The 13984-nt window shown below is 38.9% G+C and overlaps 1 protein-coding gene across 4 annotated transcripts in view; it reads left to right on the top strand.

Annotated features, from left to right (window-relative positions):
- GRIK1 (glutamate ionotropic receptor kainate type subunit 1) overlaps positions 1 to 11706 on the top strand; it is a 228898-nt gene extending 217192 nt beyond the window's left edge. For 2 of the 4 annotated variants that reach the window (XM_072398109.1, XM_072398097.1), the window contains one exon: positions 11238 to 11706. In XM_072398109.1, coding sequence (XP_072254210.1) covers positions 11238 to 11393 — 156 coding nt within the window. In that variant the 3' untranslated portion in view covers positions 11394 to 11706. The remainder of the gene's footprint in view (positions 1 to 11237) is intronic. The other 2 variants (XM_072398115.1, XM_072398102.1) reach the window with 1 other exon arrangement.
- Positions 11707 to 13984: the final 2278 nt, after the last annotated feature.

The raw sequence follows: 13984 nt of genomic DNA, 5'->3' as shown, positions 1-13984 counted from the left end.
TAAGTGTATTTGTCCCCTCAATATCAAAAACATAGGTGACCACCTTTGTCCTTACCCTAAAACATTTAGCCAATAAAAATCAATATATCCAATCAATTCAGCCATGTTTCCAACAACCAAGAGGCTCTAATTACACGGGTCATTCAATGTGCAGCATTTACTCAAAAATAGACATTTACTCAAAATTTGCCTAGTAACCTGCTTCCAATATGCTTTTAAGATTTCCCCTTCAAACCCCAACCCCACCTGTTCACCCATTCTCAGTATTCTCCAACTTCTTGGCCTTTATGTTTTTACATGTCCAGTGTCTCAGCTACTCTGGTGCTTTCCAGTATCGCTCAGCCCTATAATCACACTGCAAGAAGCCATGCAATTCAAAATAGTGAGTTCAAATACAATACTGAATTTAATTGTTTTTTCACTTTATTTTACACTATTATAGGTTTACACCTACTACTAAGTAAGATTCCCCAATCTCTGTACATGTTATGCACGTGGGTGTGGACCCACTGTGCCACTGACTGGGTATGCTCCAGAGGGGCGTAACTAAGCCGCTACCTGGTCTTCACTAGAGCCTCTGATGGTGAGGATAGGCTTGGGCCGCAGGGTAGCTGCCAGGTGCCACTACAGAGCAACTCCCAGGTCAATGGCAGCTGACCAGAGGGGTCCGGGTACTTGGTGCAAGCACAGAGGGGCTTGTGTGGCCAAGAGGGTGATGGCAATCAGACCAGAGTCCAGAAACAAGATCCGAGGTCAGGGTCAGGCGGCAATCAGGCAAAGGTCCAAAAACGTAATCCGAGATCAGGGTCAGGCGGCAAACAGGCAAAGTCCAAGGGTAAGTAAACAAGGTCCGGTACACAGTAAAGCAAACAGAGGAAACACCTTAGCACTGGGAGTTACACAGGGTAAAACCTTGAGATTGCTCAGGCAACTTCCTGTAGTAGGAGGTGCCTTTAAATATTTGCAGAGATCCAGCCATAGGCTGTAGAAAACAGAGGGCGTGTATGTGTTACGAGAGACACACCCACGCCAGCTCAAACACCAGAGCAAATCTCCGCCAGGAAGGAAACTCAGGCATGGAACACAGGTAGCGGTGTTACTCTACCTGAAAGATAGGACCCGGCGCCTGTGCCTGCAAATAGGAGCAGCGGCGCCGGCACGACCTGCAGGGCTAACAGTACATTTCTTTGTAGTGTACCACAAACACTTTAGGAGCCATAAAGGTTGTGGTCTGGTCAGTCAAATTTTACCTCCTATAATTCCTATAATGAAGAACAAGTAGGAGCTGCAAAAATGAGGAAGAAGCAGGTTAATGCTTTTTTAGGATATTCCTATTAAAGCCCCAGTTTTATGGCTTCCACGGTGCTTGCATTGCACACTGAGCAATGGCCAATACTGAATCCTGAATGTGCCTGATTTTATAAGACTGGTTTAGGTAGTGTTTACTTTAAAGAAAAATTATTTTAGGAGAAATAATCTTCTGAGAAGTTCTAGTTCTTTAGTTTCAGTGTTTTCTGAGTCATTGATTTTAGATTGATTTGGAGGAAGTAGGAAGGAGTTTAGCAAGGAATGTCATTGATGAGTCAGAATCTATTATCCTCAAAGTGGTTCTTTTTTAACTTCAAATGGGCCTATCAATAAAAACATCTCATTTTTTATTTCTAATTCCACAATCCTGTTTTCGAGATCTAACATTTGTTATTGTTATACAAAGGTAGTTAAAGACTTAGTTAAGTTTTATAAAAGAGAAATTCGCCTTTTTTTGTCGTGGTGATCACTTTCATTAAAAAGGAAATCAAGGCAAAGCCACAATTTTTAGACTTATACCCAGGACAAGAGTTCAGAATACATCTGTCAATAGGAGCACCCGTAAAAGAAGAAAATTCCATTCAATTTTGGTTGATTTCCTATTTCTTGCAGCTCTGAGACAGGTAGGGACGGAGGGGTTTCCTTAACAGGACACCGGTGGCAAAAGATAACCTTCCCTTACTAACATTAAAATGTTTTGACCATGGCCTACTTCTCTAATGCTGGGAATGGACATTGGATTAGATGGCCATACATTTCAAGTGCTTGTTATGAATTCCTTTATAGTTGTGCACTCTCTTTAGCAGCTGCTAGACATCCATATCCAGGTATTATATCTATCATGAAAACCAATTACCATTAACTGTTCCATTAATCCATTAAAACAAGGACTAATACTACGCAGTGCTTTATATCATTAATCCCCCACTGACTTTATATTCCCTGCAATGACTCAATTTTCTCTCTAATTACACCGCAAGAGCCAGCCTATTTATTCATAAATTATCTCACTACTTGATGAATAGCGCACTATAGAAGCAATTAATGGTCAACTGACTGGTGCATGTATACAATGCTTTGATAAACATTACTTTCTAAAGCCAAGCCTTATGGAACATTTCCATAGTAAATAACTGCTGAAATCCAAAGAACCCCCTAATCACAAAGATTTAGCATTAAAGAAATATAAATTGATTTGATTTTTTTCTATATTACTTTTATATCCCTCTATGTTCAGTTGCTGTATATAGAAAACTATTTGTTCTGTCTTGGATAGGACGGAACAGGGTTTAAGTCTTTTTAAGATTTTATTTAGCAAAATGAAACTTAAATTACAAAGAATTGCGAGCAGGCTAGGCTACCTCCCTTATGCAAAAAAAATACATTCACCTGCCCTATCTCAATATTATAATTAGAGTCACCTGTCCTTGCTCTGACATTGGCACTGCACCCAGACTTCTTCTTGGTTCTAATTCTTTGGTCATCCTGGATGGCCAGGCCAAAATATTTCATTTTAGTTTGTTCATTCATTCCTGGAAGCCCAGGGGGATGTCAAGATACCCAGCTTCATTTACCGAGTTGCACATATGCAGCTCAGTGTACATTGAAAAAAAAATTGACAACAGGCAGGTAACCTTATTTTATTGCAGAAAAGACAACGCCTGTTCGCAATAACGAACCAGCCAGTTTTTTCTAATTTAGGTTTTGTTCCACTTTTAATTAAAAAAAACACTATGTACAGATAAAAGGATTCTTTCAAGTACAATAAAATAGTATTAAACTGTCAGCTTTCATTTATTGTTATATAGGTTCACCTTATTAGCAGAATTTTCTTTATTTTGCTCCCAAAATCTGTTTTGACTTCTTAACATATTGACCACCAATGTAGTTTCTTCCAACCACTTAGCTTATACCATGAATATCAGTGAGTCACGACCTCATTATATGCATAAGGACTATATGAACCATTATTGTAGGTGGTTCTTGTATAGCCTACTGTATGCATGCTCACATAGGCTTATTGCTCAGTGTTCTACATTGGGAAATCTTGAAATAACCTTCAGGTCTTCAGGGAATCCCTGCTATAATTACTATATCCACAGTTCACAGTACACACTTGGTTATTGGAGAGAATGCTTCGTACATTGCTGGCTAATGAGAAGAATGTCACCCTTACAGATAGCCAGAAAGAGTTAAACCGGAGAGGCAACGTAAGGAACCCCTAGCGACCTTTGGAGGAACCCCTGAGCTCCACAAAACCCCGGTTGGGAAATACTGCTTTAGGACAATGCAAGTATAATACCTATATGGGCAATAAGAAGTTAGGAGACAGGGTTTTTATTAGTTGTTATGCCAGACTGTAATCTGATTTATTAAATACATGTTTCACCATGTTTTATCCTTTGCTGGGTCTTAGTTTTGTCATCTTCCCTGCCTTCATGCACCCTACAAAGGATGTTTCTCAGGTTAGGTTTCTTGGTGGTGACAACAGCGGATTATACTTATAATGTGTGCTTAAATGGCCAACTGTAGAGGAAGCCTGTGTGCCAGGACAATAGCAAAGGAGGACGATTAGGAAGCCAGGATAGAATGTTGTCACCCTTTAAAAGTGCCTAAAAAGAACTTTCATAGCAGGACCAGCAGATCATTTGATTTAAAGCTGTGGATTTTAAAAATTACTTCCCAGATGACATTTTAAATCTTATATTAAATTTAGTGATTGGGTTTACATATACTTTGAATTCAAGTCTAGTTTCGGGTATTTCCTACTTTTCATTATTGATAGCGTTCCTAAAAGTTATACTGCACATTCTCCTAAATCATAATTACAGCGGATATAAAAGTTCTGGCGCTCGGCAATGAAATCAGGGCAATTTGAATCATTTTCTTGGAAATTTAACTTCTTGAGAATAGTTTCTGAACTGAGAAGAGTCAGGATTACTGTAATTCAGTGTGCGTGTTTTCCAGACACAAGTGACTTGTGCAAAATCAGCATCTGGAAACAAATATTCATTTGCTGAGAATGTTTCAGCTGCCAGTAACATTAAAATGTATGATGGATCCTGGGAGTCCTGGCGTTATGCTTAGATGAAGACAGATTGAAGGCTGATTTATAAAACTAGAACAAAACTTGAATGGTTGCTCATAGCAAACAATAAGGTGATTTATTTATTTTTTAAAAGGTTAAACATCATTGGCTGGTAGGGACAATGGGACAATGCCACCTTGAAAAATGATCTCTATGAGAGACATGGATGTTGGTGCGCAATTAGTTTTTGCTTAGTGCAAACAATAATAAAATCCTAATTTAAAGCAAAAGTTCAACTTTGTTACAAAATTCCCCAAATCCACCTTACCTGAACCACTCAATGGCCCTGATTTATGAAAGCTCTCCAAGGCTGGAGAGAATACACTTTCAGAAGTGAACTGGGTGATTCAGAAAACATGGAATGGATTTTGAAAAATCATTTGCTATTTGCTAACAAATGTTTTGAATCCTGGACCAGATCCATTCCAGGTTTGCTGGATCACCCAGCTTCACTGATAAAAGTGTATTCTCTCCAGCCTTGGAGAGCTTTCATAAATCAGGGTCAATATATTTATCCGGGTCATACCCCAACTGGTTTGTACTTACTTCCTTTGGAAACTGCCTTGTACTGTCTGTAGCCCAACTAGTGAAAACCTAGTCCATAGTCGCCTGCCCCCGCGCACTAACATCCCGACACGTGAAATCATCCTGCAATATGAATTTGTCTCATATAAGTCTATAGGATGTTATTACACAGGGAAAAGCAGCCCAGCATTGGATTTTTACCATCCAGGGTGTAGCCATAAGTGTTGGCCATTACAGACCTATGGAAGGGGTTATGAAAGCTCTGGTAAAATGTATTGAGGAGGCAAGGTAGAAGGACTAAAGGGAACTTGTAAAAAAGGTGAACTTGTACGTCAAAAGCAAACCTTATATATTAAAGAAAGTATGACATGTTATCTCATTTTCAATATTTGTAAATCTGCAGCTTCCAAAAAAAAAATAATCCAAGATCCTACCATAGAAATTGTTATTTAGGTACTTTCCATTACAAAATGACAATGTTTTGATCCTGCTTCATATTTGTTTTTCTGTATTGTCATTCTGGTAAACATTTTTCCAGTGGAGACTGTTGCAACACCCATTACATAGGTCACTGTCATAGGTCACACCATTAGGAAACCCACCCTGAGAAACTGCATTATACTTTTTTTGGAGTGCATGTATAAAGGAGATCAGCAGCACTGAATTGCCACAAATAGGAGAGACATAGGAAGGTTACTGCCCCAGGGTCCCAAATTCTCCTCAACGGGAGCACCATGTCAGTTCTGCACAGAGGCCCATTGTTGGCAATGTCCACCACTAACCCATGGAGGATTATAAAAACAAATATGTTATAAAGCATGGCAATTGTTTCAGATCCTTAAGCAATCTAAATGTCATTCAACTATGGTTTACATCTACTATAGACAGTAGATATCTATCTACTAAAGACATCAATACCCACTTGCTCAGTGGATGCACAGGAACCTTTGGAAGAAACCCAGGAAAGAAAGGCCTGGCTGATCAGATGTCCCGCCCTTTGCATGACCCTGTTTTGCTCTCTTGGTTTGATCTCTCCATGAAAAAAAGCCAGCTCAGCATTCCCATAGATGTTTTTGATATTTGCAGTTCTGATAGCTAGTACAAAGTTGGATGGCAGAGGCCATAGGAGATGTTCACAGCAGGGGCGACTCTGTGGCTGCTTTGTTTGGATTCTTCTTCTTTTACATACATCTCAGAGTTTTTATCAGGATGTAATGAAAAGAGTTGCTGCATAGAAATGATCATTTATAGCTGCTGGCACTATACAGGTGCACTTATCTTTAATGAGGCTGTAGAAGCTTGACTTTTAAGTAACAGAGAACATTAAAAGCAGAACCTCCTAAAGACTAGTTAATTGGAGTTCACACTAACAAAGTCCCTTTCTTCAACCCCACTGTGATCACAGGAACAAATGACAGTGCTGAAAGTTTGCTTAACTTTTTTAAATTGATATTTTTAGAACAAGAGAATGATTCTCTATATATAAAGCATTTAATTGGGACTTTTGAAGACCATTTGCTTGAAACTCTCGTTTTATAATTATAGAAGGATCTCAGTATGCATTGTTTTAAATCAGAGGAAATAGACTGAAAGTGGGTGAAATTACTTCACTCTTTCTGTACATCAAATGCCACTGCTGAGATTTTGACAACTATAAATCAGAATAATTTTTTTTTAAAGATTACTAAAGATAGTTTTTACAGTTTGGGATGTCTCAAAACCCATTACTCAGCTAACTGTATGCCATACAAGGGATTTGAAGGCAGCATGGTGATCAGATGACTGTGGTTATTTGGAAAACCATTAATGGTCACAATGTATTCATTGACATAGATTTTCTCTCCACCTTTTGCATTGAGAAACTCTCACCCCTGGAAGAATATCTGGAGGAGTAGAAACCTTGCTTATCATATGGTTGGCTGGAAAGGGAATGCATTGACTTCAGGGCATCTGCGGGGCATAGTGACAGGAGTTGTGGTGTCATCCAATTCACTGTGAAGTATTACAAAAGGTTAAACAGAATCACAAACCAGCCTTAACAATATTAGGTTTAGTGGGTTACCTTGCTCTTAGTTACCCATTTGTCACCAAGTGCATAGAAATACACATGAACAGAAAACTAAATATGCTTGCAGGGTCATATTTCTGTGTTTCCCTTTCAGCATCATATTCCAGTTCTTCACAGGGTTCAGCTTTGTTGTCTGTGAAATCGAGTTATTTGGCGTGTCAACTTCCCCTGAATAAATTTTGATCCGAGCACCTGAATAAAAAGCCAGCTGCACTACCAAGTGACCCATTTACCAGGAGCTGCAAATGGTCAGAAATGGTGCTCTGTGCCTGGCACTAATTGATTATTCCACACTTGATCTGGCCCCATTTATTTGCATCCTCTGTGACATCTAGACTGACCTGGCTTATTATTGATATGGTTAACCGGTTTCCATACCCCCAGTGCAGATCTATTGCTTGTGACACAGTTTACATCTTGTCTCCCTAAGCTGATGTAAGAGAGAGGTTAAACTAAGCCAAATCATTGATGTGTGATGCAGGCTTTGTGCTTTGTCTACATGGGGTGCAACACTGAGTCCTATGTGGAACTGAATGCATAAAGTGAATATTTGTTTTTTTATCATGAAAATCTAGAAATGTTGTTTGGACCTAAGCAGCAAGCTAAAAAAATGACCTTTATGTACAGGATTCTTCCTGAAAAATAGCAGTGGGCTACCTACTATGTGAGTGTGCCTAGGCATCCCTGATCACAGGCACTACGACCCTTCCACTGCTACTCTTAAGAGATCTGAAATAAGATTTGGTGATGCCACTGGCTACGCTTCACACTTTTCACCATTCTGGAGGCTCTGACATGGAGAAATCTGCATTATGCATTGATGATTACAGAGCAACATCATTTTTTGTCTTTAATTTGTGTTTAGAATAGCCCAGTACATTCAAACCCATGGTTGTTGAAACTATACATGCTGTTTATTGCAAAATTAGAGCTTATTTTTCACCGATTTGTGAGACAAATTATCTTGAGCTTGTCCATGGGCCACATCTGGTGGCTTTGCCCCAAAATCTTTATCTCAGGATAAAGGTGTACCATATAATCAGCACGGTGCTGGGGATCAATTTACCTAAAGATCCTCATCATTCTTTATTCCATGTCCCTTTACCTAATGTTGACAAAAAAGGTTCTATCCTTATTACACATATGTTTATGGCCACTAAGCAAACTATTGCGAGTGCTTGGAAAACACCTGGTTTCATTTTTTTGGAAGTCAAAAACCGTATGCACGGCACTATGGTCAATGAGAAAATTACAGCTATTATTAATGATTCCCACGACAAATTTTTGACTATCTGGCAACCATGATTGGACTAATATTAGCCTTCTCCTACAACTCTTTCTCTTCTCCATATTTAAAGACATGTTTTTCTTCTTTTTTCTCATATCGCAGGACTTCTCTTTTCCTTTTTTTCTTTTTCTCTTTCTTTTTCTTTTTCTTTCTTTTCTCTCTTTTCTCTCTTTTCTTTTTTCTTCTTTCTCATGAAGATCATGAGGTATAACTTAACTCTGTCTTTGGTATTTTTTAATTGTATTTTTGTTATGCAGTTATGTAATCGTACTATTGCTAATGACATGTCTCTCTTCATAGCTGTGAAGTAACAGATTTACACTTTTTCATTGATCCGTGTGATTTGTTTGTAACGTTTTTTTTTTTTGTATTTTTTGAATAGCTGTACACTTTTTATTGTTTTGTTTATATAGTTTGTTTAATAAAATATTTTGTAAAAGAAATTGTGCCGCAAAAAGTCAAGCAGAGGTCAAATGACTGGAAACCAGAAATGCCCGTAGGCTCTTTAAAGCTGGGCAGCATGGTGGGTCACGGGTTAGCACTCTGGCCTTTGCAGTACTAGGTCCCAGGTTCAAATCCCAGCCAGGACACTATCTGCATGGAGTTTGCAGGTTCTCCCCATGTCTGTATAGGTCATAGACATATGACTATGGTAGGGAGATTAGATTGTGAGCTCCTTTGACAGACAGTTAGTGACATGATTATGGACTTTGTACAGCACTGCATAATATGATGGTGCTATATAAATACTGTGTAATAATAATCCTTGTCCAATTGCTGTCCCATGACTTATTATTATTGCATTTTTTCTGTATATGGACAGCATGGTAGAGGTTCAACAGGTTCAGTGAATATGTCAATTGCAAAAGTTAGATACGCACTCCACTAACAGAAAAAAACAACCTTTTACTAGTTACACTTATTTTCCATTATGGCTGGGAAAGAGCCACATCACAGATAGTAATTCAATTAATAACTGTATTTACCATTTAGAACACACATCAGTTATCTGCTCAGCACAACGGAAGTGCAAAGCATTAGGTGATTACATTGCCGGCTTTCATGTGATTACTCCTCATTTTACAAGATATGTATTATTCTGTCACTTTCATAAAAAATAAGACAAGTGTGTACTTGTCACAGATGATTAATGCTTCTTGGCTGCTGTTGTGAACCCTCCATACATTTAATGAAACCAGAATGTAAAGGATTCATCCAAACAAAACATAGATTTTCATTTTGGGCAGCTGCAGACAGGTTGAGTCATCCAATGGCATTTTGTATTGTTTAGTGGATCCAAGTGCATCTTCCCTGTCTATTAGTAGGGGTCAAAATCTTACTGCTACAGTTTCAGTGCCCATCTAAAATGTTGTCCTCCTTATTTACGCAAGAAAAATCAAGTGTGTTTATTTTTGGAAACTTTCTTTTATTTACCTTAAATTATTTTAGGCAAATTGGCATGAGATTTTAATGGGAGAGCACAGCAGCTCTTGCATGCCATTTCCTAATGACCTGCACGCCCCTGTTATTTCCATTTGTGTAGCCTATAGAATGTTATTGTATTCTAGTAACTGTATGGGGTTATTACCTGTAATGATGGTATTCCCAATCTGAATTCTATTTCTAATTTATATGGAGATCAAGCTTACCAGAACCATATTTCCAAAAGCCTGGTACTATAACTGCCTAAAAAATTATCTGGAGTTGGGCTTTAGATTGTTCAAACTAATTTTTAAAAATGTCTACCCAAGGATACCCTGCAAAGGAAGTGGGAAAATACATACACTCCATGCATCCTTAGGCTGTAGCTTTTTTCATACCTTGTACAGATCCTTACAGAGAAGGCCGAGATGTGGGTGGAGTAAATTATTGCTCTAAACATTTATCATTATGCAAATCTGAGCTTCAGCTAGTGGGTCCTGTAAATAAGCTTCTTTAGCGGAGAAGCTATGGTTGCACAGACTACAAATAAATAAATACACACACTAAATATTCTGTGTTTTCTTTTAGGCAAAAAAAATCTAAATCATCTCTGACCTCACGAGCTGCTTTTAATGTGAAGTTATTCACTTTCAAAGATATCAATAGATCACTTTTGAGCAGTGTTTCCGATCCAGGGTTCCTCCACAGGTTGCTAGGGGTTCCTTGAGCAATTTGTGCCTCGCAGGTTTAAGTGACACCAGTGATCATTTTGGTTATCTGTATGGATGACATTCTTCCCACTAGCCAGCAATGTAGGAGTCATTCTTCCCATTGACCACCACACTAATGTACTGTGAGCTTTGAATAAGGAAATTATAGCAGGGGATTAATTTCAATGGTTCCCATTAAAATGCATGCTTTATGTTTACATTGTAGGCTGTCCCCTACATGCTCCCACAGAAAATACAGTCCCTGTGTTTGTGAATGTTAAAAATGAATTTATTTATTATGCTTATAGATGCAGAGGTGAATCAGACTATGTTAATAGTTTATTTTACATCTTACCCCCCAGAACGTTATCCAAGGAGCTCCATATCATAGGATATGCCAAGAAGGGAATTATGTAGAGTGGGGTACTTGGCCATCATATCTTGTATGCACTACACTAACTCCTGCCCGTTGTCTCTGCTGGAGATCCAGCGGGGGTGTAGTAGTGTTGACAAAACCCTACCACCAGATATGAGGACATTGGGAGTGCTTTGAAGGAACTTTTAATGAAATCAAGCCCATTTCTGTGTCAGATCTGCTTTATCCCAAATAATTAGGGTTATTGGTACTGTTCCTGAATATCAGATTAGAGGAGAAAGCGGAGGAGATAGAAAAGCTTTGTGTTGGATAGGGCAGATATTGGAACGACAATGGGAAGATGTCAGAGATTCCCAAAGCCAATGAGTAATTCAGCTCACAAATCCTACATTGTATAACTTATTGTTGCAAGAAATACTTGTTAAACGCATGTTTTCTTCTTCTACCCACAGTGTCTTTCTTTCAATGCCATAATGGAGGAGCTCGGAATATCACTAAAAAATCCAAAAAGACTAAAAAAGAAGTCAAAGGTCAAGGCGCGATCGACATTCACGAGTATGCTGACGTGTCACCAGAGGAGAATAATCAGGAAAGAGACGATGGCATAGAAATAATGTCACTTAATACTGGCCGGGACTGTATAGAGGGTTTTTTTTTAAAGAATTGTGTCTCCTTTTTTTAAATTCTTCTACATGATTTTTATAACTACACATGAGATCTACATCACATGGAGAATGTGTACGCCACAGAAAGGCTGCTGATTGGCTCAATGGATTCATTGAAAGTAATGTGTGAATCTTTTCAATACACCTGCAGCATTCCATCACCACCATGTACAAATGATCTGTGTGCTTTCTGAATAAAACACATTTTGTGTTTCAGTATGAGGCTAAATAAAACACATTCTGTTTTTCAGTACAATGCATGTTTTGGGTTCTGTTATTTAGTAAAATGTTCATCGAATTTAACCAAAAGACAAAATAAAATCATAAAAAATTAACCTTCACTATCAAAACTCCAAACCCACTATTGATACAAAGTAAGACAAAAAATCCCTATGACCTAGCTCACAATAATGCATAGTGGGGCTGCTTGTGACAAGTGTTGGTAGACTGGTGCCCAAGTGGCATCCCAATGCACCTTGTCAGCCCACCTGTGGTCCATGCACATTTTGTTTGCTGCCATGTAGCAGACAGCCCTCCTAATACAGCCCTCATCTCACTATCTCACAACGGTCCCCAGGACATATTGTAACGTTATATCCCTCTAGAAGACAGCAACACAAACTTGACCCTGTAACCCTTCCCTTCTCTATCCAAACTAGACAAATGGCTTAGGTCAGAGGTTCTGCCTCCAGCTTAACTGCACTTCAAGACTCTCCCATTCAACTGTAGGGGAGCGTTTGGGAATGCGGTTGTGGTTACTGTGTAGTTGCAGTGAACAATGGCTGTGTTTGCTCAATGCAACCTGCTTCTCCTATTGAATGCAACCACCTTGAACTATAGCTCCATGCAAAATAGTTGTTGTAGGGATACAAATTGTTTAGGTTGTAGGGATGTAGGGATACTTTAGGGCTAATTCCAGATATGTGGTTGACCACAGCGGTCTAACACACACTCATCTGCACTCCCACACTCTCCCATTCAATTCTATGGGAGTGGTTAGGAATTACTTTCCGCATGGGGTTGCAGGAGGTCACTGTGCAGTTTTGGTGAACTGCGACTGCAGTTGATGAACACAACATGACACGTCCATTGACCTAAATGCAACCATGTTCAACGGCAGCTCACAGTGTCTTTAAAAGCAGTTGAAGGGGGTTGAGGTTGCTACAGGAGAACTGAGAAAGGAAGGATATAATTTAACTTTATCCATCGACTTACTGAAAACATCGAACAGCAGCAAATCTCAAACGCAGTTTGCAACCACATGACACGGATGTTGAGGTTGAACTGTGGTTGACAAAACAACTGCAGGGCTTACATTGCATTACATCCAGGACACCTTACATTGTGGGGAAGCTGGAAGTGACTATTCACAGCAGTTAGCAATCGCAACTCTAAACTAGGCCTAAACTCCAAACATTAACAAAAAACATGTAATGTAACTCTGGAATCAATAATACATTCTTCATTTTTAAATGCAAGCAGTGTAAATATGTGTATTTATATCAGCCTCCTGCAGTCCTCTTTGCAGTGGAGTCCAGACTAGGGGAAGGAGAAGCAGCACAAGGAACCAACCATTGGTTGTACTGCAGTGCAAAAAGCAATCTGATAAAAGAAGAGAGCAGTGACTGAGAGATAAGCTCTATCTGTTGCTTCTCCTTTCACTGTCCATGCACAGATTGAGAAAAGGACAAGACCTGTAAGTATTACTGAACTGCTGACAGTTTCACACTGTGCATTGTAACCGAGCTGTGTAAATCTTCAAGGTAAGTGGTAGGTAAAACAACTCTCATATATGTGTTCAGCTTTAATCATCTTCTAACCAAAACTGGAGCAATGTGTGCTTGTAATGGTGAGAGAAGTAAATTGGATTAATAACTCATTTATGGCAAGGACTGATGTAATTGCAAATGCATTGGTACTATAATATAATACATAAGGAAAAGCAACAGACTGGGGAGCAGATTGATCCAATACTGCCTAATGCCTTATATCTGGTACTGGTCACCCATAATTAAAAGTCCCAATATCCTGATCATGTATATCAAGGCATCCATCATCACACAGGCGGTGTCTCTGGTGTCACAGTAAAGTGATATAGAGAATTCTTGTATTTTAGGTTTTGTGGAGCTGTCCACAGGCTGAAATCTCTTGGGACGAGAAGTACACAGTTAAGTCTGCACAGCAAAGTACACTCAGCATGAACCTGTCACCGCTCCAGCCTGGAGACATTATTAACCTTCTTGTAAGCTGTGGGAGTCTGATTCCACCACTAAAACTCAGGCATTTTTATTACTGCAATGTGCTGCTTCTCCCTTCATCCTTAAATCCCTCATAGGGAGACATACACTACCTGACTACAATATCTGCTTCATGATGACTACAGCTGCAATACAGAATTATACAAGAATGTGTTACAATAAATAAATGAAGAAGAATGAATTCCTACAGCAGATTTATTAGTAAATGTAATGACGGCATAAGAATGGGCTTTATTATATATTATCATGTATTTATACCAACAGAAGAATGAACTT

This window comes from Pyxicephalus adspersus, chromosome 1 (assembly GCF_032062135.1).
Source record: "Pyxicephalus adspersus chromosome 1, UCB_Pads_2.0, whole genome shotgun sequence".
Taxonomy (NCBI): Eukaryota; Metazoa; Chordata; class Amphibia; order Anura; family Pyxicephalidae; genus Pyxicephalus; species Pyxicephalus adspersus.
Note: the sequence above shows the minus strand (reverse complement) of the source record. Positions and strands in the feature narration are given on the sequence as shown.